Genomic DNA, 26,568 nt, shown 5'->3' with positions numbered 1-26,568 from the left:
CAGCTGCTCAGACAGCAATAAGATCTCATTAAAATAATATTTGTTGAAGCCGCAAATAAAAACAAATTGTGTATTTTCATATTTTTATTGAAAATCATTTACACAATATAAATCATACATTGTACATCATCACCATGGTAGTAACTTACATGCCTGCATATCTGTATGGCCAATATTTAACCTCAGACTATCATAAAAAGAAAATACAATTTACATGCCAAAACATTTTTGGAAATTCACAAAAAGATCAAGGTAAGAAAAAGGGAAAACATTCTTAATTTGCTTTCTATACAGTGCACGGTGCTTACTATACATGCTGTGCCCGGATGTCTGTAAAAGACAGCTACAAAATGAATTTGTAAAAACTGATAACAGTACAATTCCATAAGCACACACCAGGTATTTATTTTTATCGATAAGATATTTTATTTGGATACAGGCGCATCCCCTGAGAACCTTTCTTAAAAACAACTAAAATGTACAAACGTAAAAAATGATAATTGGCCATGTCATGTGCCGTATCTATACCCTAGAGGGCGCTCTAATCTTAATCTTTAGCATTTTGCGCCAACCATCATTACCCACCTGTTAACCTAACGTAGCAGGCGTAAAATAAACGCATGAAACTAGATCCTCCACATACTGGTCTTTATGAAAAGGAACAAAAACTGTCTGGGGAGGTTCTCTTCTGCACTGTTCAACCAATCCAGTAAAATGTGGAGGAGGAGTTAAGATGGTTAATGTCCAAAAGCGTTAATGTCCAAAAGCGTAAGTCGAGTCACATGCTCTCTTTCCAAAACCGGAACATCCGATTGTTGGGGCCTCGGCAGAGGCTACTCAACTGTAGATATTAGAGGTAGAATCATAGTCGCGGGAAGTAGTTTGGGGGTGGGGTTGCTGTGACTACAGGAGGGGAGGGGTCCATTGGAAGAGTCTATATAGGTCTGCTAATACAGGACTAGTAAAGGCCCAGTGCACTGCTTTTGTGCTTTATTTTTTAAACTAAAATGTATTTTGAGTGTTTACCAGCATTTGTAACTTGATTCTGATAATTATCTGTACAAAACAGTTAATCTGATAATACTTGTGAAATAGAAAAATCCTCGCCTTGATATGTTTTCCAGTTTCTTGAAACACTTTTGCAAATGCAACTTATTTCCATGTGAAAACTGAAATGGTCTATTAATTCCTTTTCCATTTGAGTAGACGCTCTTATCCAGACCAACTTACAGTAGTGAGGGCATACATTTTCGAACTGGACCTCTGGGGGAATTGAACCCACAACCCTTGCATTGCAAGGGCCATGCTCTCACTGAGCCACATCACAACACCCTCAGCATCCCTACTTCCTGCGGCTATGGGTAGAATCCTCTAGCAGCACCACGTTAAGATACTGGTGTATGAGTGTATGGGTGTATTGGGTTGTAACTCAACTTCAACATCCATCTTAAAAATAGATAACATTATTGAAATAAAAAGATTTAAAAAAAATCTTGATTAGACATTCAGAGAATGATCTCTCTTAAAATCAGTTCATATGACTTCACATTGAGAGGGGAAAAAAAGCCTTCTCTGGATCCCTCTCCCATTATGGTATTCCTTCTTTTGGGGCCAGTTTCCTGGACAGACAGGGGTGGAGTCAGCTCTGGACTGGGGTCAGAGGTCAGGGTCTGCGGTCATACTCGCTGACCTTCCTCTTGATGTGAGACAGCTTGGCCTTCAGGTGCTTGCACCTCTTCTTCTTCAGCAGATAGTCTGGGGACTGTTGAGATAAGAGGTTAACTTAAAAACATGTTGAAACCTACAGTACTGTGGTTTGTTTGATTGGTTGGTTGAATCAAACGCTCACAAACTATATGTTACTCAAAAAGGTAATAGCGGTGTTGTGGAACATACCTTCTTCATATTCTTCAGCCGGGTGTACTCATCCATAGCATCCTGTTTTTAAGGAAAGAAAAAAAGAGAATTAGGCGTCACACTTTCTTATTGTGGAAGTCGGCCCGATATGCTACAGTACTTTCGACATTTGTAGCGCTGAGTCTACCTTTAACTTACGATTCAGATTTCTCAGTTTCTTTGAAATTGTGTTAAGGATGTCATCATTGTCACCTTAATAGGCAGGTTTCCACTGAACCAGGTTTATTGGACAAAAGCAATGTCGCAAAATAAATCATTGCGACGTGTAATGTAAACGGCAGATTTAGGAGACATTTTCGGAAGATCAACAACATTTGTATCCGTTCGATGGGTGGATTTCTTTTGTCAATTTCTTTGTGACAAATTATTATGGAAACCAGTGTTAAAAAAATAAATAATTTTGAAGGTACGCGGGCACGTGATGTCATCACTTAACTATAAAGCTCCACTCCATATTTTAAATTCTAAATGCCTACTGCTTGCAAAATATATATTTTCAACTGTAAAATGTTTTCCTTTGCAGGACAAAGATTGTCCTGACTTTCAAAAATGCCTGAATTGCTTCACCTTGCTTTTCTGGTTGGCTGGTAAGTTTCACCATCCGATTCTTTCAGATCTACAGGAGTGCAAGTTTCACCATGGCACATGAAAATTATTAGAATATGGCAAATATTAAAATATTACTGCATTCTATCCATGCTTGCTTTCACAGGGGTTACCTGAGTCATGAAACAAATACTTGGGAGGGCATACAGGCTGTCGACAATTTATTCATGTGCAATTTGCCCACATTGTATTTGAAAGTAGCTAGGTTTCCATGTGAACATTCTAAAATCCGCAAATAAAAACAATATGCGCATTTTCCCACCAGAGATGTTTCCATCAAATTAACTTGTTGTGGATAAGACTGTGCGTGATGAAGTAGTGCACATAAAAATACCTTTTGCGGTTACGTTCCCATGTACCAAATAAAAAAATACAAGTTAAATAGGTTTCCATCACATTTAACTCTACTGATGGTTTTCTCACCAAATATTTGGCATTTTATAGCGAGTGTGCCCACTCTGGCATTGGCACGTGCACTCTAGCCAACAGCAGGGGTATTCAACCCTACAAGGTCAGGAGCCTGCTGGTTTTCTGTTCTACCTGATAATGAATTGGACACACTTGGTGTCCCAGGTCTAAATCAGTTCCTGATTAGAGGGGAACCAAGGAAAAATGCAGTGGAACTGGTTGAAGTCCTGAGTTGAGTGAAGGGCCTACATCAGGGGTGTCAGACTCATTCCACGGAGGGCCAAGTGTCTGCGGGTTTCTGTTTTTTCCTTTCAATTAAGACCTAGACAACCAGGTAATTAGTGACCTTATTTCATCAATCAAGTACAAGGGTGGAGCGAAAACCCGCAGACACTCGGGCCCTCCGTGGAATGCGTTTGACACATATGGCCTACATGATGAGATTATTATGGACAGAAGAGAGAGATTATTTGTATTTGTCAAACGGCAGCCAAGCATTGAACATCATGTCACCACAATAAGGTATTTATTGGAAAGGAGCATCAAGCTCATCACCTTGCACTTTCACCACCCTGTGAAGTTCATCATAACTTATTTCATCTGTAGCCTAATAAACTGCATGCTTTCCCGAGTCGTAGTGGGAGGACCACACACCATGTCATCGCGTGACTCCAAGTTTACTTCGATATTATGGTTATATCAATATTTGCACATAAGTGTTTCCACTGACATTTCTCACCTAATTCATTTTACTGACAAAAAAATCCCCCCCTTGTCTAGCGTATTTTGTTTTGTCGACATTTGAAAAGTTTACCGACAAATGTTCTGTTTCCATCAGGCCTGTCATTACATTCTGTAACTGACATTTACTCCTATCAAAAGGTTGGATGGAACCCTGGTTACTGCAGGAGTGACGTCATTACATCCAGCAGTTTTTATAGACACAAGATGGTTACATTGAAACACACCCTAGCAGGCAATTGTTGAATCTATTTTCTATGCGAACGGCGGCAACAACAGAAATCACTGGACAAGTTCATCGAAACATAGCTATTGACTCACACAGACACTTTAATAGAACATGAATAGAAAACCATATAATATTTATATAGTATCTCTAAAGTCCTCACCAGGAACTGTGGGCTGCCCTCTGGTTGTCTGTCCAGTTCCTTGTCCAGGTCAGCCAGGCCCATGTTGAGGTCATCCAGCTCAGCCTGCAGCTCTTTGTATTCCAGGTGGTCCCGGTCAAACTCCCTCTTGTAGTCCAGACGCTCCTGCTCATTCATGATGGCAGAGAACTCGCTGAGAGACAGAGGGACGGGATGGATAGAGTGAGTTTTAGAACTATATGTATTTTATTTTTTTACCCTTTTCCCTTCGTTATCTTTGACGGATTGAAAACTCAATTTGATGTCTAACTTTCTACCCAAAAATACCTCTCCCAATAGTCTAAAATCCCCTTCCAAAACTTCTATACAACAGACCTGGGATAACTGTATTTTTAACTCTGCTTTGTGGAATGTAACTCTTTCCAGGGGAACAAATAGTAACTTTGGAGGTGACCAGAACTATTTGAACACAGATCCCCCAAAATTACAACTTTTTGAAAAGATTTGAATACAGATCTCAGAAAGTGACTACTTTTCCAAAACGACTTCAATACAGATCTCAGAAAGTGACTACTTTTCAAAACGACTTCAATACAGATCTCAGAAAGTGACTACTTTTCAAAACTACTTCAATACAGATCTCAGAAAGTGACTACTTTTCAAAACTACTTCAATACAGATCTCAGAAAGTAACTATTTTTGTAAACTATTTGAATACAGATCTAAGAAAGCAACTACTTAAAAAATATATTTTAATACAGATCTTAGGAAGTGTCTACTTTTCGGAAACTATTGGATTGGCAGCCTTCAACTAATAGTATCTCCTACACAGTACATACTATTTCAATATATCCATCATATTAGAAGTTTCGTTCCAAAACGCTATACAGTGGGGGAAAAAAGTATTTAGTCAGCCACCAATTGTGCAAGTTCTCCCACTTAAAAAGATGAGAGAGGCCTGTAATTTTCATCATAGGTACACGTCAACTATGACAGACAAAATGAGACATTTTTCCAGAAAATCACATTGTAGGATTTTTAATGAATTTATTTGCAAATTATGGTGCAAAATAAGTATTTGGTCAATAACAAAAGTTTCTCAATACTTTGTTATATACCCTTTGTTGGCAATGACACAGGTCAAACGTTTTCTGTAAGTCTTCACAAGGTTTTCACACACTGTTGCTGGTATTTTGGCCCATTCCTCCATGCAGATCTCCTCTAGAGCAGTGATGTTTTGGGGCTGTCGCTGGGCAACACGGACTTTCAACTCCCTCCAAAGATTTTCTATGGGGTTGAGATCTGGAGACTGGCTAGGCCACTCCAGGACCTTGAAATGCTTCTTACGAAGCCACTCCTTCGTTGCCCGGGCGGTGTGTTTGGGATCATTGTCATGCTGAAAGACCCAGCCACGTTTCATCTTCAATGCCCTTGCTGATGGAAGGAGGTTTTCACTCAAAATCTCACGATACATGGCCCCATTCATTCTTTCCTTTACACGGATCAGTCGTCCTGGTCCCGTTGCAGAAAAACAGCCCCAAAGCATGATGTTTCCACCCCCATGCTTCACAGTAGGTATGGTGTTCTTTGGATGCAACTCAGCATTCTTTGTCCTCCAAACACGACGAGTTTAGTTTTTACCAAAAAATTATATTTTGGTTTCATCTGACCATATGACATTCTCCCAATCCTCTTCTGGATCATCCAAATGCACTCTAGCAAACTTCAGACGGGCCTGGACATGTACTGGCTTAAGCAGGGGGACACGTCTGGCACTGCAGGATTTGAGTCCCTGGCGGCGTAGTATGTTACTGATGGTAGGCTTTGTTACTTTGGTCCCAGCACTCTGCAGGTCATTCACTAGGTCCCCCCGTGTGGTTCTGGGATTTTTGCTCACCGTTCTTGTGATCATTTTGACCCCACAGGGTGAGATCTTGCGTGGAGCCCCAGATCTAGGGAGATTATCAGTGGTCTTGTATGTCTTCCATTTCCTAATAATTGCTCCCACAGTTGATTTCTTCAAACCAAGCTGCTTACCTATTGCAGATTCAGTCTTCCCAGCCTGGTGCAGGTCTACAATTTTGTTTCTGGTGTCCTTTGACAGCTCTTTGGTCTTGGCCATAGTGGAGTTTGGAGTGTGACTGTTTGAGGTTGTGGACAGGTGTCTTTTATACTGATAACAAGTTCAAACAGGTGCCATTAATACAGGTAACGAGTGGAGGACAGAGGAGCCTCTTAAAGAAGAAGTTACAGGTCTGTGAGAGCCAGAAATCTTGCTTGTTTGTAGGTGACCAAATACTTATTTTCCACCATAATTTGCAAATAAATTCATAAAAAATCCTACAATGTGATTTTCTGGAAAGAAAATTCTCAATTTGTCTGTCATAGTTGACGTGTACCTATGATGAAAATTACAGGCCTCTCTCATCTTTTTAAGTGGGAGAACTTGCACAATTGGTGGCTGACTAAATACTTGTTTCCCCCACTGTATACACACACCAATTTCATTTTTTTTTTCATCAGAAATGATTGCTTATGTGTGTGTAAAATATTACTGGTCTCTGATTTTTTTATTCATAGATTTTAGATGTGTATTAAAATTGGTTGTTGCAAAAATGCTATATATCCATTGTTTAGCTGAAATGGAATGTTTGTATCCTGTAGACTGATCTGTGGTTGTCTCAGCTACCTGCAGTATCTTAAGATGAATGCACTAAGTCACTCAGGATAAGAGCATCTGCTAAATGACTCAAATGTCAAATGTAAATATTTTACATAGATCTCAATACTGTATTGATAATTTTTTTAAACATTTGTTTAAATATTGATGTCACAAATGTATCATTCGTTCAGTTCTTTATTTTAAAAAATATAGTTAGTTACATTTGACTGTAAAACCTAGCAGTACTACATGTTTCTCTGAGAGTGAGGTGGACATATACAGTGGCTTGTGAAAGTATTCACCCCCCCCTTCGCATTTTTCCTATTTTGTTGCCTTACAACCTGGAATTAAAATGGATTTTTTGGGGGTTTGTATCATTTGATTTACACAACATGCCTACCACTTTGAAGATGCAAAATATTTTTGGGGGTGAAACAAACAAGAAATAAGATCAAAAAACTGAAAACGTGAGCGTGCATAATTCAACCCCTGGGTTTGCACCAGACATAGCATTTACCTTGATGGCCAAAAAGCTCAATTTTAGTCTCATCTGACCAGAGTACCTTCTTCCATATGTTTGGGGAGTCTCCCACTTGCCTTTTGGCGAACACCAAACATGTTTGCTTATTTTTTTCTTTAAGCAATGGATTTTTTCTGGCCACTCTTCCGTAAAGCCCAGCTCTGTGGAGTGTACGGCTTAAAGTGGTCCTATGGACAAACACTCCAATCTCCGCTGTGGAGCTTTGCAGCTCCTTCAGGGTTATCTTTGGTCTCTTTGTTGCCTTTCTGATTAATGCCCTCCTTGCCTGGTCCGTGAGTTTTGGTGGGCGGCCCTCTCTTGGCAGGTTTGTTGTGGTGCCATATTCTTTCAATTTTTTAAATAATGGATTTAATGGTGCTCAGTGGGATGTTCAAAGTTTCAGATATTTTTTTATAACCCAACCCTGATCTGTACTTCTCCACAACTTTGTCCCTGACCTGTTTGGAGAGCTCCTTGGTCTTCATGGTGCAGTTTGCTTGGTGGTGCCCCTTGCTTAGTGGTGTTGCAGACTCTGGGACCTTTCAGAACAGGTGTATGTATACTGAGATCATGTGACAGATCATGTGACACTTAGATTGCACACAGGTGGACTTTATTTAACTAATTATGTGACTTCTGAAGGTAATTGGTTGCACCAGATCTTATTTAGGGGCTTCATAGCAAAGGGGGTGAATACATATGCACGCACCACTTTTCCGTAATTTTTTTTTTACAAGTTATTTTTTTAATTTCACTTCACCAATTTGGACTATTTTGTGTATGTCCATTACATGAAATCCAAATAAAAATCCATTTAAATTACAGGTTGTAATGCAACAAAATAGGAAAAATGCCAAGGGGGATGAATACTTTTGCAAGGCACTATAGGGTTTTGCAACGACATGATTATTCGTCTCCCTGAAATGAAACCATCAAGTAATATATTTCAAACAAATACATGTCTGTCATTGAACAACCCCATTCCATGATTAGATGGTGCAAAAACACACTAATATATTTAAGGTCTTTAAACAATAAAAGCTAATTTACCAAAAATTCTGAAAATGGATATATAATATAGCGTTTTGGAATGAAACTTAATTTGATCTGAACATTCTGTAAAATGTCAATTTTCCTGAAAATCCATTGCCCCAGGAGTACATAATCAAGTCAAACCAATTAACCAATGATATTCTGTACTGATAAGTATAAATAAGTTGTGATGCTCAACTACTGTATGACTCTTTCAACATGCCACTGAAAAGTTTGAAAGCTGCAATTAATTTTTTGATAGCTGAAAATACTGCAGAGTAATTCAAAGCCATTTGCAAACAGCAAGTTGGATGCTTAGCAAAAAACAACTTTGAACCTCTTTGTCCATCTGAGGGGACGTGTTCTTGTTTCAAACACTCAGTATACCATATTTAAAGGGATAGTTTACTCAGAATACAAACTAACATGATTTTCAACCTACCTTGGCTGTAGTTGATTCAAAAAGGCAGTTTTTTATATATATATATTGTTTCCTTTCGACACTTAATAGCCATATTTTGTTACAGTTAGCATTCTCAGTAACACTTAACATTAAACTGCCCTTGTGCCTGTGTAATAAAACTGTAATTACTTTTGGAGCAACATTTTATTAGCATGTTGTTATATGATACTTTGGTATCATGTATCATGCTCTCCCGAGTGGCGCAGTGGTCTAAGGCGCCGCATCGCAGTGCTAGCTGTGCCACTAGAGATCCTGGTTCGAATCCAGGCTCTGTCATAGCCGGCCGCGACCGGGAGACCAATGGGGCGTCGTCCAGGGTAGGGGAGGGAATGGCCGGCAGGGATGTAGCTCAGTTGATAGAGCATGGCGTTTGCAACGCCAGGGTTGTGGGTTTGATTCCCACAGGGGGGTATGAAAAAAAAAAAAAAAAAAAAAAAAATGTATGCATTCTCTCCTCCCGATTCTGCTCTGGATAAGAGCGTCTGCTAAATGACTAAAATATAAATGTAATTGCATAGCAATGAGCTGAGAGTTTGAGCTGACGTTCCTTATTCCACATATGTAAGAACATCATTATGCAATTATAAAGCAATTTCCAAAGTCCTATGCAACAACAATGTTGCTCATTGTAATAATCCCCAAGTTACTACACGTGTATAGGAACTTGATGTAAAGTGTTACAGTATGTCTCACTCATTATGAAAAGATATGTGTTAGTCATTTTGAAGCTGCACAAGTGGTTTACTTATGTTGAGGTGATTCCATGTCCCTCATTCAAATTCATATCTGAGAGCCCTCCAAACCATGTGCTAATGATCATATATTTAGACTAATTCAACAGCTTCTATTACCAGACCATCAGACGTAGGTTTTGGTTCATCAAATATTTAGCAGCCATCAAATAAATATGTTTGTTTTCCAATAATTTGCATATATTCAAATACCTTCAAATATTATTTGGTTTTCTGAGACCTGTATTTAAATAAATAAAAACTAGTTGCCTTTTCATTCAAACTATATATACATATTTGACTACTTTGAGTATTTAAAAACTTGGTATTTTCTAATAAACTACAAAATACAATGATCTTCTGCCCAGGTCTGCTATTCACCTGTTTGGGGAATATACTACTACTCCTATCCCACATCCATAATAATGCTACAACCTACTTGAATGAATGCAGTTCATTAGGATACTGTCATTCTAGCCTCACCCCAGATCTGTTTGTTAATTCTAGCCTGATCCCAGATCTGTTAAGTATGGCAAACTGCTTCAAGATTTGGCTATACTTTACAAACAGATCTGAAAGCAGGCAACTTTCATTCCACCAGTCGTCCCGCCACTCACGTGTTAAAGTCGATCTCGTCCAGATCCTCTCCTCCCGATTCTGCACCAGTGTCGTTGTCCCTCAGCTTGCTCTTCAGTCCTCCCAACGAGCTTGTTATGTCTGAGCTCCTAAAAAAAAACTTTATTATTCACATTTGACCTAAATATCATCACAATTATTCTAATAAACTCCAGTTTAATTGAATCAGTAAAACTGTGTATTAGAGGATTGTAAAACTAGTAGTACCAGAATCTATCTTCTCATAACAGGAAGTGTTTGTTTTTCTCTGAAACAAGCTCGTCCTGATCGAGTAATGTCAGGATGACGGCGTCACACAAAACCTCAAATCATTCAGCCACAAGATTGTGCCAAAGAACACATTCCCAATATTCCGGAGCATTACAACATTCTACCAACTTCTGGTAAATCCCCTAAAAGCCAGTTCTAACGTGACAAATGGAAAGACTAATTCATGACAACGTCATGAGTTCATTTGGCATGGTAAACACACAGAGTATATTGGGGTGGCATACCACCATTGATGGTGGAAAAGGTGATTTGACGTGCTTCTCCGTTTATCCAAGCATGTTATAACAAATAGCCTAATGGCTCTAAAAACAGTGTCTCCACCGCCCTTCCCTAGCCAAAATAATGTATTGCGTAGCACTTTTTTGTGTTTAGGAAATACTTTCTCTTTGCCAGGTGAAAACATGCGGGTGAAACAACCCACATTCAACCAACCCCAAACAAACATAGCCCTTTAAACTTTCGCCAAGGAAATAAAATGGTTCTTGTCCTGAGTGAGAATGATGAAGATGCCTGTGGACAGGCAAGGTCAGCTTTGGGTCTTCCTCCACTAATGGTTATTGTTAGGATAAGCTGACCACAGATTCTTCAGAAGTTAAATTAATTTAAATGTGCAACAGAGCATTGTTCCAGCGCATACCCATGGAGTCGCCCCTCACCAACTTAAGGTTCTCATTGAAATACATTGCCCTGGCTCAGTTTTTGACACTGCGAAAACCTCTGCGTGTAGGTGACCTTACCCAGGCAGATACAGAGGTTTGTGGTCTGGCAGCTGGTCCAGGAAGTTCCTGGAGCCCCCCACCTTGTCGTTGTAGTCGTTCACCAGAGTGTCCGGCTGACCAGACACGTTATTCACCTACAGGAAGAGACAGGGATCAATAAAGTTTATTCAATACAGAAGGAAACCGGTTAGCGGTCAAAAGTCATATTGAGACAGAGGGCAACAAACAGCCACTAATAGAAAACATAAATTATGATCTGCTAAAATAATACACCAGTTGGAAAGAACAAAACGCTCAAGAGCACGCCAATCCTACTTTTGGTGGAATGCATACACAAATCACCAGAAAACATTATGCTTATGAAATTCCTGAATAAAAACTGTTGTAATAAACATCTTCTAGTCATAATTTCAGGCAATCCCTTAAAGCATGTCATGTCAATCATGAACCAACTTGTCGACTGAAGAAACCTTTTGCGAGCCGACTTATGATCTAACCAAACCGAAACTATCAACACAACCAAAGCAGTCTTTAGTTCCTGACACATGACAACTTCAGTACCAGATAGTCTTCATTAAAACACATGTGCCACGGTGTTGAACTGGGTCTCATGTTTCCTTTATACGTAGGCTACCAGGTATGGCTGTAGCCCATGTATGTGCCAAGTTTTATAGCTGCACCAAGTCAATTAAGTTGGTATGGCAATACCGCATTGTATGTGAATCTTTGTGAATCCAATACCGCATTGTATGTGAATCTTGGTGAATCCAATACCGCATTGTATGTGAATCTTTGTGAATCCAATACCGCATTGTACAGTGGGGAGAACAAGTATTTGATACACTGCCGATTTTGCAGGTTTTCCTACTTACAAAGCATGTAGAGGTCTGTAATTGTTATCATAGGTACACTTCAACTGTGAGAGACGGAATCTAAAACAAAAATCCAGAAAATCACATTGTATGATTTTAAAGTAATTAATTTGCATTTTATTGCATGACATAAGTATTTGATACATCAGAAAAGCAGAACTTTATATTGGTACAGAAACCTGTTTGCAATTACAGAGATCATACGTTTCCTGTAGGTCTTGACCAGGTTTGCACACACTGCAGCAGGGATTAATTTGCATTTTATTGCATGACATACAGTGGGGAAAAAAAGTATTTAGTCAGCCACCAATTGTGCAAGTTCTCCCACTTAAAAAGATGAGAGAGGCCTGTAATTTTCATCATAGGTACACGTCAACTATGACAGACAAAATGAGGAAAAAAAATCCAGAAAATCCCATTGTAGGATTTTTTATGAATTTATTTGCAAATTATGGTGGAAAATAAGTATTTGGTCACCTACAAACAAAGCAAGATTTCTGGCTCTCACAGACCTGTAACTTCTTCTTTCAGAGGCTCCTCTGTCCTCCACTCGTTACCTGTATTAATGGCACCTTTTTGAACTTGTTATCAGTATAAAATACACCTGTCCACAACCTCAAACAGTCACACTCCAAACTTCACAATGGCCAAGACCAAAGAGCTGTCAAAGGACACCAAAAACAAAATTGTATACCTGCACCAGGCTGGGAAGACTGAATCTGCAATAGGTAAGCAGCTTGGTTTGAAGAAATCAACTGTGGGAGCAATTATTAGGAAATGGAAGACATACAAGACCACTGATAATCTCCCTCGATCTGGGGCTCCACGCAAGATCTCACCCCGTGGGGTCAAAATGATCACAAGAACGGTGAGCAAAAATCCCAGAACCACATGGGGGGACCTAGTGAATGACCTGCAGAGAGCTGGGACCAAAGTAACAAAGCCTACCATCAGTAACACACTACGCCGCCAGGGACTCAAATCCTGCAGTGCCAGACGTGTCCCCCTGCTTAAGCCAGTACATGTCCAGGCCCGTCTGAAGTGCATTTGGATGATCCAGAAGAGGATTGGGAGAATGTCATATGGTCAGATGAAACCAAAATATAACTTTTTGGTAAAAACTCAACTCGTCATGTTTGGAGGACAAAGAATGCTGAGTTGCATCCAAAGAACACCATACCTACTGTGAAGCATGGGGTTGGAAACATCATGCTTTGGGGCTGTTTTTCTGCAAAGGGACCAGGACGACTGATCCGTGTAAAGGAAAGAATGAATGGGGCCATGTATCGTGAGATTTTGAGTGAAACCCTCCTTCCATCAGCAAGGGCATTGAAGATGAAACGTGGCTGGGTCTTTCAGCATGACAATGATCCCAAACACACCGCCCGGGCAACGAAGGAGTGGCTTCTTAAGAAGCATTTCAAGGTCCTGGAGTGGCCTAGCCAGTCTCCAGATCTCAACCCCATTCAAAATCTTTGGAGGGAGTTGAAAGTCTGTGTTGCCCAGCGACAGCCCCAAAACATCACTGCTCTAGATGAGATCTGCATGGAGGAATGGGCCAAAATACCAGCAACAGTGTGTGAAAACCTTGTGAAGACTTACAGAAAACGTTTGACATGTGTCATTGCCAACAAAGGGTATATAACAAAGTATTGAGAAACTTTTGTTATTGACCAAATACTTATTTTCCACCATCATATGCCAATAAATTCATAAAAAATCCTACAACGTGATTTTCTGGAATTTTTTTTCTCATTTTGTCTGTCATAGTTGACGTGTACCTATGATGAAAATTACAGGCCTCTCTCATCTTTTTAAGTGGGAGACCTTGCACAATTGGTGGCTGACTAAATACTTTTTTTCCCCACTGTAAGTATTTCATCACCTACCAACCAGTACGAATTCCGTCTCTCACAGACCTGTTAATTTTTCTTTAAGAAGCCCTCCTGTTCTCCACTCATTACCTGTATTAACTGCACCTGTTTAAAAGACACCTGTCCACACACTCAATCAAACAGACACCAACCTCTCCACAATGGCCAAGACCAGAGAGCTGTGTAAGGACATCAGGGATAAAATTGTAGACCTGCACAAGGCTGGGATGGGCTACAGGACAATAGGCAAGCAGCTTGGTGAGAAGGCAACAACTGTTGGCGCAATTATTAGAAAATGGAAGAAGTTCAAGATGACGGTCAATCACCCTCGGTCTGGGGCTCCATGCAAGATCTCACCTCGTGGGGCATCAATGATCATGAGGAAGGTGAGGACCTGGTCAATGACCTGAAGAGAGCTGGGACCACAGTCTCAAAGAAAACCATTAGCAACACACTACACCGTCATGGATTAAAATCCTGCAGCGCACGCAAGGTCCCCCTGCTCAAGCCAGCGCATGTCCAGGCCCGTCTGAAGTTTGCCAATGACCATCTGGATGATCCAGAGGAGGAATGGGAGAAGGTCATGTGGTCTGATGAGACAAAAATAGAGCTTTTTGGTCTAAACTCCACTCGCCGTGTTTGGAGGAAGAAGAAGGATGAGTACAACCCCAAGAACACCATCCCAACCGTGAAGCATGAAGGTGGAAACATCATTCTTTGGGGATGCTTTTCTTCAAAGGGGACAGGACGACTGCACCGTATTGAGGGGAGGATGGATGGGGCCATGTATCGCGAGATCTTGGCCAACAACCTCCTTCCCTCAGTAAGAGCATTGAAGATGGGTCGTGGCTGGGTCTTCCAGCATGACAACGACCCGAAACACACAGCCAGGGCAACTAAGGAGTGGCTCCGTAAGAAGCATCTCAAGGTCCTGGAGTGGCCTAGCCAGTCTCCAGACCTGAACCCAATAGAAAATCTTTGGAGGGAGCTGAAAGTCCGTATTGCCCCGAAACCTGAAGGATCTGGAGAAGGTCTGTATGGAGGAGTGGGCCAAAATCCCTGCTGCAGTGTGTGCAAACCTGGTCAAGACCTACAGGAAACGTATGATCTCTGTAATTGCAAACAAAGGTTTCTGTACCAAATATTAAGTTCTGCTTTTCTGATGTATCAAATACTTATGTCATGCAATAAAATGCAAATTAATTACTTTAAAATCATACAATGTGATTTTCTGGATTTTTGAAGTGTACCTATGATTTTTGAAGTGTACCTATGATAAAAATTACAGACCTCTACATGCTTTGTAAGTAGGAAAACCTGCAAAATCGGCAGTGTATCAAATACTTGTTCTCCCCACTGTATCTGAATCTTTGTGAATCCAGTAACGTATTGTATCTGAATCTTTGTGAATCCAGTAACGTATTGTATCTGAATCTTTGTGAATCCAGTAACGTATTGTATCTGAATCTTTGTGAATCCAGTAACGTATTGTATCTGAATCTTTGTGAATCCAGTAACGTATTGTATCTGAATCTTTGTGAATCCAGTAACGTATTGTATCTGAATCTTTGTGAATCCAGTAACGTATTGTATCTGAATCTTTGTGAATCCGATAACGTTAGAGTTGCTGACTGAAGTGGTTTTGTTTGTGTGGTTGCCTGGAGGTTGCCTGGAGGTTGCCTTAAGGTTCCCTCCCTCTCACATATTACTCACAAGTATGGTTGTCACTGTGAGGCAAATAGTTTGGATGACTGAGCGCTCTCATCCGGGACCGACCGGTTTCTCCACTTCCCCCTCCATCCTTCACAGCCAATATAAACACAGATATGATCACAACCAGAGACAGGGAGGAACACTAGGCCAACATCCTCATAGCCAATCACAACTGTTCCTCGTGCCACATGATCAGAATGCTATTTTAAGAACCAATGATTTACCATGACATCACTACAAATGAGACTAGTGCCTTCGGAGGCCACTCCCAAAAACCGGACATGAAACTCTCCCCCACCCCTCCCCCTGCACCTGACAACACATACCTATCCACTTCATCCATCATAAAGCACCTGTGGTGAAAGCTATGTTTCTGCTGTGACTGTCTACTAAGATGAACACACAAGGACAGCCGGGGGGGGGGGGCCTGAGCCTAGATCAACACTAACTAGCGCTCAGTCAACCAAACTACTTCTCCCAAACGCTTTGAACACTGGCCCTGTAGCACAGATAGTGTTCCATTATTGTTGTCGCTGTGAGATAAATGGTGTGGCAGTCTGAGCCGCTCCCACCCAGGACTGACCGGTTTCTCCACCCTCCACAGCCCAAACACCACAGATACTATCACAACCAGAGACAGGAAGGAACCCTGGGACAACACCTTATAGCCAATCACAGTCGAAACCTTAAATATGACTGAACTCCAACTTGAGTTGGTTTCGGCGTGTGGATTGATGTGGGTGTCTCTTATGTGTGTTCGCAGGTGGGAAGTTAGCCAAATCATTTAGCCAATTAGATTCAGCCGGCTGGTTTGCGACCGTGGCCAAGTTGTTTTGACTTTGGATAGCTCATCTCTGGGGATAGTTTGGGATAATCAATAAAGAAGACAATGTAAATGGGACAATATTTTCTTGTTTCACATCTTTTAGTTGTCTCATTAAAGTTGGTTTGACTTTAAGTCATTTAAATGTTTTGCTATTGACCTTTTAAAATATTGTCCCATGTACATTGTGTCATTTACCGATGGTCCCCAACTAGCCCCATACGGATATAGAATGTCAAACCAAATTGACCATGGGCATTACGATCGCTCCAAACTGATGATTACTTGGGTGCTGCCAGCTGTGGGCAGGATTCAAATAAACCCAACCCAGTGACAACTGTTGCGGTACCCTTCATTCCGTGACATACCATTTTTTCCTATCATCTCGCAAATCTCTGACTTACTTTATGACCAAAATTATCCTATTTACACTTTGTAGTAAATTTTGACACTAGAATAAATGTTTCATATGAAATTGTATTTGTCACATGCTTCGTAGACAACAGGTGTAGACTAACAGTGAAATGCTTACTTACGGGTCCTTTTCCAACAATGCAGAGTTAAAAGATAAGATAAATAAAATATTGGTGAGGTGAGCAAGGAATAAATAGTGAATAATTAATAAAACTAACATGGCTATATACAGTGGGGGAAAAAAGTATTTAGTCAGCCACCAATTGTGCAAGTTCTCCCACTTAAAAAGATGAGAGAGGCCTGTAATTTTCATCATAGGGACACGTCAACTATGACAGACTAATTGAGGAATTTTTTTTCCAGAAAATCACATTGTAGGATTTTTAATGAATTTATTTGCAAATTATGGTGGAAAATAAGTATTTGGTCACCTACAAACAAGCAAGATTTCTGGCTCTCACAGACCTCTAACTTCTTCTTTAAGAGGCTCCTCTGTCCTCCACTCGTTACCTGTATTAATGGCACCTGTTTGAACTTGTTATCAGTATAAAAGACACCTGTCCACAACCTCAAACAGTCACACTCCAAACTCCACTATGGCCAAGACCAAAGAGTTGTCAAAGGACACCAGAAACTAAATTGTAGACCTGCACCAGGCTGGGAAGACTGAATCTGCAATAGGTAAGCAGCTTGGTTTGAAGAAATCAACTGTGGGAGCAATTATTAGGAAATGGATGACATACAAGACCACTGATAATCTCCCTCGATCTGGGGCTCCACGCAAGATCTCACCCCGTGGGGTCAAAATGATCACTCTGCTTCCTAGATCAGCACTCTGCTTCCCCCAAACGGCCCAGTGGAACAGAACAGTGCCTTCAGAAGTATTCATACACTTGTCCACATTCTGTTGTGTTACAAAGTGGGATTAAAATTGATTGAATATTCATTATTTTTTATCTACACAAAATACTCTAATGTCAAAGTGGAAGAAAAATATTTTACAAATGTTAGAATTTATGAAAAATAAAACACTAATATATCTTGATTACATAAGTATTCAACCCCCTGAGTCAATACATGTTAGAATCACCTTTGGCAGAGATTACAGCTGTGAGTCTTTTTGGGTTAGTCTAAGAGATTTGCACACCTGGATTGTACAATACTTGCACATTATTATTTTTGAAATTCTAGAAGCTATGTCAAGTTGTTTGTTGATCATCGCTAGACAGCCACTTTCAAGTTGTGCCATAGATTTTCAAGCAGATTTAAGTCAAAACTGTAACTAGGCCACTCAGGAACATTCAATGTCGTCTTTGTAAGCAACTCCAGTGTATATTTGGCCTTGTGTTTTAGGTTATTGTCCTGCTGAAAGGTGAACTTGTCTCCCAGTGTCTGTTGAAAAGCAGACTGAACCTGGTTTTTGCCTGTGCTTAGCTCTATTCGGTTTCTTTTTATCCAAAAAAAAAAAAAACTCCCTAGTCCTTGCCGATGACAAGCATACCCATAACATGATGCAGCACCACTATGCTTGAAAATATAAAGAGTGGTACTCAGTGATGTATTGGATTTGCCCCAAACATAATGCTTTGTATTCAGGACATAATGTTAATTTCTTTGCCACATTGCTTGCAGTTATACTTTAGGGCCTTTTATGCATATTTTGGAATATTTTTATTCTGTACAGGCTTCCTTCTTTTCTCTTTTCAAAGTGAAGAGGCGACTCCGGGATGCTGACCTTCTAGGCAGAGTTGCAAAGAAAAAGCCATATCACAGACTGCCCATCTTAATCTTTTATTTGTATTGGCCAGTCTGAGATATGCCTTTTTCTTTGCAACTCTGCCTAGAAGGTCAGCATCCCGGAGTCGCCTCTTCACTGTTGACGTTGAGACTGGTGTTTTGCAGGTACTATTTAATGAAGCTGCCAGTTGAGGACCTGTGAGGCGCCTGTTTCTCAAGCTAGACACTAATGTATTTGTCCTCTTGCTCAGTTGTGCACCGGGGCCTCCCACTCCTCTTTCTATTCTGGTTAGAGCCAGTATGCGCTGTTCTGTGAAGGGAGTAGTACACAGCGTTGTACGAGATCTTCAATTTCTCGCATGGAATAGCCTTCATTTCTCAGAACAAGAATAGACTGACGAGTTTTAGAAGAAAGTTATTTGTTTCTGGCCATTTTGAGCCTGTAATCGAACCCACAATTGCTGATGCTCCAGATACCCAACTAGTCTCAAGAAGGCCAGTTTTATTGCTTCTTTAATCAGCACAACAGTTTTCAGCTGTGCTAACATAATTGCAAAAGGGTTTTCTAATGATCAATTAGCCTTTTAAAATGATAAACTTGGATTAGCAAACACAATGTGCCATTGGAACACAGGACTGATGGTTGCTGATAATGGGCCTCTGTACGCCTATGTAGATATTCCATTAAAAATCAGCCGTTTCCAGATACAACAGCCATTTACAACATTAACAATGTCTACACTGTATTTCTGATCAATTTGATGTTATTTTAAAATGGACAAAAAAAAATTGCTTTTCTATTGAAAACAAGGAAATGTCTAAGTGACCCCAAACTTTTGAACGGTAGTGTACATGAAATCATCACAGATTACATGGACTTTACAGTCAGTCCCTGTTCCAACAGCACACACACCTCCGTAAACATCCCCTATCTGGAAACACACTTCCCAAAGCCATCTGGACACACACACACACACACACACACACACACACACACTCACCCATTCTCCGATGGTGTGTGTGCGCAGGCTGCTGCTGTTGATGTTGACCTTGACCTCCTCCCAGAGGATTCTGTCTGGGCCACAGCGTCTGATCTTCTGACGCGTCTTCACAGCAAACACCAGAAGGATGATCAGACCCACAAATACCAAGACACCCAGGATGATGGCTATGACCTAAAGAGATAAGAGGACATTGTAACAAGACGGCTATGACCTGGGACAGAGAGGTGAGTCAGTGGGTTAGCATGTTCCACACAGGAAGAGGGATAATGCACCAGGCTGAAGAGGGAGGAAATCTGTTATTTTAACTCATTGTAATCTGTACCAAGAAATATACTAATTGTATTTGAATTGTGCATTGAGGGCGAGAAATGTACGCGACTGGAGACTACAGAGTGATAAAATGGAATTCAGCTTGAGAAGGTAAGAAAGGCAAGAGGATGGTCTAAACGAGCTGCTTACTTTGAAATGTATAAATCAGCCATAAGGAGTCTGTAGCTATAGCTCTCTCTATCTGTAGCTATAGCTCTCTCCATCTGTAGCTATAGCTCTCTCCATCTGTAGCTATAGCTCTCTCTCTATCTGTAGCTATAGCTCTCTCTCTATCTGTAGCTATAGCTCTCTCTATCTGTAGCTATAGCTCTCTCCATCTGTAGCTATAGCTCTCTCTATCTGTAGCTATAGCTCTCTCCATCTGTAGCTATAGCTCTCTCCATCTGTAGCTATAGCTCTCTCTATCTGTAGCTATAGCTCTCTCTATCTGTAGCTATAGCTCTCTCTATCTGTAGCTATAGCTCTCTCCATCTGTAGCTATAGCTCTCTCCATCTGTAGCTATAGCTCTCTCCATCTGTAGCTATAGCTCTCTCCATCTGTAGCTATAGCTCTCTCTATCTGTTGCTATAGCTCTCTCTATCTGTAGCTATAGCTCTCTCCATCTGTAGCTATAGCTCTCTCCATCTGTAGCTATAGCTCTCTCCATCTGTAGCTATAGCTCTCTCTATCTGTAGCTATAGCTCTCTCTATCTGTAGCTATAGCTCTCTCTATCTGTAGCTATAGCTCTCTCTATCTGTAGCTATAGCTCTCTCTATCTGTAGCTATAGCTCTCTCTATCTGTTGCTATAGCTCTCTCCATCTGTAGCTATAGCTCTCTCTATCTGTAGCTATAGCTCTCTCTAAGCACATCTTTGACACAATCTGACAGGAGCACCTGCAGGATCCCTAACTGCAGGAAAATACCCCATAGGCTAGGAGAGATGCAGCTCTTAAAATGACCCCTCGTGACCCCACTGGTACCCACCTCCTGAGGTTCCACCACACAGTAGTGGTAGAGGTACTGGTTGATGAAGATGCCCTGGGCTTGGTTCTGATTCTGGTACTGGGAACACAGCTGTAAGATCTGGTTGTAGTAGACGGACCCTGAGGACTGGGCTGTGGGGTTTACCGCCACCAGGTAGACTATAGTAGCGATGATCATTAGTATCGCCAAGATGGCTGACACGATGATGGCCCCCAGGTAGAACTTTGGGGAACGGGACGTGTTCTGCCGCGACACCACTAGTATGAAGATGATGAGCACCGCGATGAAGGTGATGGCTGCTATGGCAATGATGAAGCCCTTCCCCGCCAGGGGGTCAGTCTGGGTCCCGCTTCCGTAGCTGCCTCCGCCATAGGACGAGCCTCCTCCTCCGACACCGCCGCCGTAGGAAGAGCCGCCGCCGTAGCTCCCTCCATATCCGGCTCCGCCTCCGCCTCCGATGCCCAGCCCGGCGCCGATGCCGCCGCTCATTCCCATCATGCTCATGTCGTAGTCCCAGGCGAGTGTAGATGCCACGCAGGCGAAGATCGCTACGCACATGATGATGATGATGATGGAGATGATCTTCATCACCCCTGGAGGAGAGGTCCAGCGGTAGAAGTGGAGGAGCTCCTCGTCCGGGTAGTAAGAGTAGGCTGGGTTGGAGACACGCTCCTCATACTTGTACCTGTGTTCATGGCTGTTAAAGGGGGGGGAAGAGGTGGAAGGGGAGGAGGAGAAGTTAGAGGGGTAGACATAGAGAATGTATTACTCCTATTAACATGCAGAGTTGGGAAGGTTGTAGGGGATGATAGGGTGGGGGTGGAAGAGTAGGGTGATATGAATGATCTGATGAAGTAGAATGACAGGTGGGATGAGTATATTAATGTAGAGAGACGAGTCTATTAATGTAGAGGGATGAGTCTATTAACGTAGAGGGATGAGTATATTAATGTAGAGAGACGAGTCTTAATGTAGAGGGATGAGTCTATTAATGTAGAGGGATGAGTGTATTAATGTAGAGGGATGAGTGTATTCATGCAGAGGGATGAGTGTATTCATGTAGAGGGGTGAGTGTATTCATGTAGAGGGATGAGTGTATTCATGCAGAGGGATGAGTGTATTCATGTAGAGGGGTGAGTGTATTCATGTAGAGGGATGAGTGTATTCATGTAAAGGGATGAGTGTATTCATGTAGAGGGATGAGTGTATTCATGTAAAGGGATGAGTGTATTCATGTAAAGGGATGAGTGTATTCATGTAGAGGGATGAGTGTATTCATGTAGAGGGATGAGTCTATTAATGTAGAGGGATGAGTGTATTCATGTAGAGGGATGAGTGTATTCATGTAGAGGGATGAGTGTATTCATGTAGAGGGGTGAGTCTATTAATGTAGAGGGATGAGTCTATTAATGTAGAGGGATGAGTGTGATGGGGATGATGAGGTGAGGTGGGATGAGGAAATAGGATGAAGATAGAGGGATGTGTGAGGAGTTGTGTGGGATCAATACATAGGATGAGAGAGGGAGGACTTACCGTCTGCTGCCCGGATGGTAAGAAGGAGGGGTGCGTTTGTTGTGAGAGGGCATTCTGGGATCCTCTGGTCCTCCTAGGTCTCAACTCCTCACTTTACCAAGTTGCTGCTGCACTATCTGAAGAAGAAAGAAAACATGTTAGCAACCAAGACAAAAACAGTACACTGTAAAAAGAATAATCCTGTTGTTTTTACGGTTACTGGAAGCCAGTTACCTGTAAATTACTGTAAAAAACGGTACAGTCTGTTACCGTTAATTTCCAAAGGAAATGTGGTTTAACAGTACATTACTGTACGAATATAATAGAAGCTATAATGTTGAGGGACAGTAAAAGTAAAAAAAATATTGTTCTCCAGATCAGAACACCCAAAATATTATCTTTCACCTTTTCCTAAAGAAGAATGGGCTAAACCCTGGGATGTAGTACCACCACCGATAAATCTACAATAATCGAGAATTTCAACAAGCATTTTGCTACAGCTGGCCATGCTTTCCATCTGGCTACCAATACCCCGGCCACCAACTCTGCACCCTCCGCTGCAACTTGCCCATGCCCCCCCCCCGCTTCTCCTTCACACAAATTCAGACAGCTGATGTTTTGAAAGCGCTGCAAAATCTGGACCCCTACAAATCAGCTGGGCTAGACAATCTGGACCCTTTCTTTCTAAAACTAGCCGCCGAAATTGTCGCAACCCCTATTACTAGTCTGTTCAACCTCTCTTTCATAACGTCTGAGATCCCCAGAGATTGGAAAGCTGCCGCGGTCATCCCCCTCTTCAAAGGGGGTGACACTCTAGATCCAAACTGCTACAGACCTATATCCATCCTGCCCTGCCTTTCGAAAGTATTTGAAAGCCAAGTTAACAAAACAGATCACCGACTATTTCGAATACCACCGTACCTTCTCCGCTATGCAATCCGGTTTCCGAGCTGGTCATGGGTGCACTTCAGCCACGCTCAAGGTCCTAAACGATATTATAACCGCGATTGATAATAGACAGTACTGTGCAGCCGTCTTCATCGACCTGGCCAAGGCTTTCGACTCTGTCAACCACTGCATTCTTATTGGCAGACTAAATAGCCTTGGTTTCTCAAATGACTGCCTCGCCTGGTTCACCAACTACTTCTCAGATAGAGTTCAGTGTGTCAAATCGGAGGGCCTGTTGTCTGGACCTATGGCAGTCTCTATGGGGGTGCCACAGGGTTCAATTCTTGGGCCGACACTTTTCTCAGTGTATATCAATGATGTCGCTCTTGCTGCTGGTGACTCTCAGATCCACCTCTACGCAGACGACACCATTTTGTATACATCTGGCCCTTCATTGGACACTGTGTTAACAAACCTCCAAACGAGCTTCAATGCCATACAACACTCCTTCAGTAGCCTCCAACTGCTCTTAAACACTAGTAAAACTAAATGCATGCTTTTCAATCGAACGCTGCTGGCACCCGCCCACCCGACTAGAATCACCACTCTCGACGGGTCTGACCTAGAGTATGTGGACAACTACAAAATACCTAGGTGTCTGGTTAGACTGTAAACTCTCCTTCCAGACTCACATAAAGATTCTCCAATCCAAAGTTAAATCTAGAATCGGCTTCCTATTTCGCAACAAAGCCTCCTTCACTCATGCTGCCAAACATGCCCTCGTAAAACTGACTATCCTACCGATCCTTGACTTCGGCGATGTCATTTACAAAATAGCCTCCAACACTCTACTCAGCAAATTGGATGTAGTCTATCACAGTGCCATCCGTTTTGTCTCCAAAGCCCCATACACTACCCACCACTGTGACCTGTACGCTCTTGTTGGCTGGTCCTCACTACATGCTGGTCGTCAAACCCACTGGCTCCAGGCCATCTATAAATCACTGCTAGGCAAATCCCCGCCTTATCTTAGCTCATTGGTCACCATAGCAGTACCCACCCGTAGTCTGCGCTCCAGCAGGTATATCTCACTGGTCATTCCCAAAGCCAACACCTCCTTTGGCCGCCATTCCTTCCAGTTCTCTGCTGCCAATGACTGGAACGAATTGCAAAAATCTCTGAAGCTGGAGACTTATCTCCCTCACTAACTTTAAGCATCAGTTGTCAGAGCACCTTACCGATCACTGCACCTGTACACAGCCCATCTGAAATTAGCCCACCCAACTACCTCATCCCTATATTGTTATTTATTTGCACATAATCTCTTGCACATCTAGCATTCCAGTGTTAATACTATTGTAATTATTTTGCACTATAGCCTATTTATTGCCTTACCTCCATAACTTGCTACATTTGCACACACTGTATATATATTTTCTGTTGTATTTTTGACTTTATGTTTTTTTACCCCATATGTAACTCTGTGTTGTTTTTATTGCACTGCTTTGCTTTATCTTGGCCAGGTCGCAGTTGTAAATGAGAACCTGTTCTCAACTGGCTTACCTGGTTAAATAAAGGTGAAATAAAAAAATTTAAAAATAGTACAAGCACTTGAACATGACTTGAAGAGAGGTGGCCTTTTCAAACGTGTGCTGCTACTATTACTACTGTTACTAACTACACAAAGGCTACATCCCAAATGGCACCCTATTGCCTATAGTGTACCACTATAGATCCCTGTTATAGGAATCTGGTCAAAAGTAGTGCACTATGTAGGGAATAGGGTGACATTTGGGACAAAAAAAACACTGACTACACAAACATCTCCTGCATAGTAGGCCCTTCTGCAGCCTAGGAGAGAGGGGAAGAGCACAGCAGCAGTAACGTGTTCTCATTGTGGTTCTTTACAGAAACTAGCCCAATAGACTAAAGGAGCCTAACGTTCCTCCTTATAGTCCAAAAGGACCTTGCATGTTCTGTTTAGAGGCGAATTGGCTCTGGCATCCAAATCAGCGAATACTCGATCTAAACGTGAATCGATTCTCAATTGCGGTCCACTTCTACAAACATAAATCCCTCTACTTTCATATCACATCAAAAATAATTTAAGAGTTGCAAAATACACACTTACTGTACACTGTTTTAAGCGGGTTTAACACAGTTGCAGCCGACAGTGTTTTTCAGGTGACAACACGTTTGAGGCGTCCGTCTTCCGTTTGCACACAGGTGTTCAGAGACACAGATAGACAATTAGCACAGGTAGTCCATTCTGTTTTCCGTAAACAACCGCTGTAACATGGAAATATGGCAGTGGGGGAACAGGAACACTAACCCTAGCAAGTTGTGTATCAATTTAACCTTTTGTTTTTCGAAAATAATTGATTGCTGATATGAAAGATAAGGTTCTTAGATTTAGATTGAGCGTCGGGGCTCTTAACAAAACTCCCCTTACAGAAGATGCCTCTGTCCAATGATTTGTGTGTAATGATCAAGGGTAAATCCTGACCTACAGAATTGATTGGTATTATAATAGGCTGGAGTTGGGTGCGGTTATACAATAGTTGTATAATAATATAATATGCCATTTAGCAGACGCTTTTATCCAAAGCGACTTACAGTCATGCGTGCATAATTTTTTTTTTGTTTTGTGTATGGGTGGTCCCGGGGATCGAACCCACTACCTTGGCGTTACAAGCGCCGTGCTCTACCAGCTGAGCTACACCCTGATATTTTTGAATATTGGGAAAATCCCAAAACAAATGTTTTTATTTGAATTGAATTAAATGCAATAAAAAGATCCTGATGAATGAGGGGGAAATAATTGCCTTGGCTTTTTTACATTTCACACCTCAGTTTTGAAAATCGTAGGAAATGATTATCGGTGTGTAGAGTAAACGACCCAAATATCAACAAATCGTCAAGGAACGTTTTCGAATATAATTCTACAGAATAAAATATGTACATGATCCAGTTAAACTTCAAAAATGTGCGCAATGGTAGCCTACTCTCCAGGTTTGTTATCAAATAAAATAAAATAAACATTTATCTAAAATTCACAGCCAGCATAAAAAATACACCACGATTGAAAATCCAAGAAAGAAGGCTATTTGATAGACCTACATGGTAAATTACATATGAACATATCACCAAAAGTTACAAAAAAACATTGACGGCAAACTCACCTGTTCGTGATTATCCACACACTACGGATGCAGGCTGAAATTCGTATGCTATTGTCGAACACACCTATGCAGGTTGCGCTCTCTCATTGGAGATGACGGTAGTGAACTGTCTCCTCCCGGTCACTCCCCTATGCAGAACACAAAGTTTGTTCTGTGCCTCTAATCTTTGTTTGAAATGTA

At 41.5% G+C, this 26,568-nt stretch overlaps 1 protein-coding gene across 1 annotated transcript; it reads right to left on the bottom strand.

Annotated features, from left to right (window-relative positions):
- Positions 1-89: 89 nt before the first annotated feature.
- On the bottom strand, positions 90-26,445 carry oclnb (occludin b). The gene is made up of 9 exons (XM_084180332.1): positions 26,389-26,445; positions 22,340-22,455; positions 20,807-21,503; positions 19,508-19,681; positions 11,092-11,207; positions 10,066-10,173; positions 4,062-4,233; positions 1,897-1,938; positions 90-1,762 (listed from the first exon to the last, which is right to left on the bottom strand). The coding sequence occupies exons 2-9, from the start codon at positions 22,390-22,392 to the stop codon at positions 1,664-1,666; spliced, it is 1,461 nt and encodes a 486-aa protein (XP_084036458.1). The 5' UTR covers positions 22,393-22,455; positions 26,389-26,445; the 3' UTR covers positions 90-1,663.
- Between the last annotated feature and the right edge of the window lie 123 nt (positions 26,446-26,568).

This window comes from Coregonus lavaretus, assembly GCF_964263955.1.
Source record: "Coregonus lavaretus genome assembly, chromosome: 17".
NCBI lineage: Eukaryota > Metazoa > Chordata > Actinopteri > Salmoniformes > Salmonidae > Coregonus > Coregonus lavaretus.
This window is presented reverse-complemented; position numbering and strand designations above follow the sequence as displayed.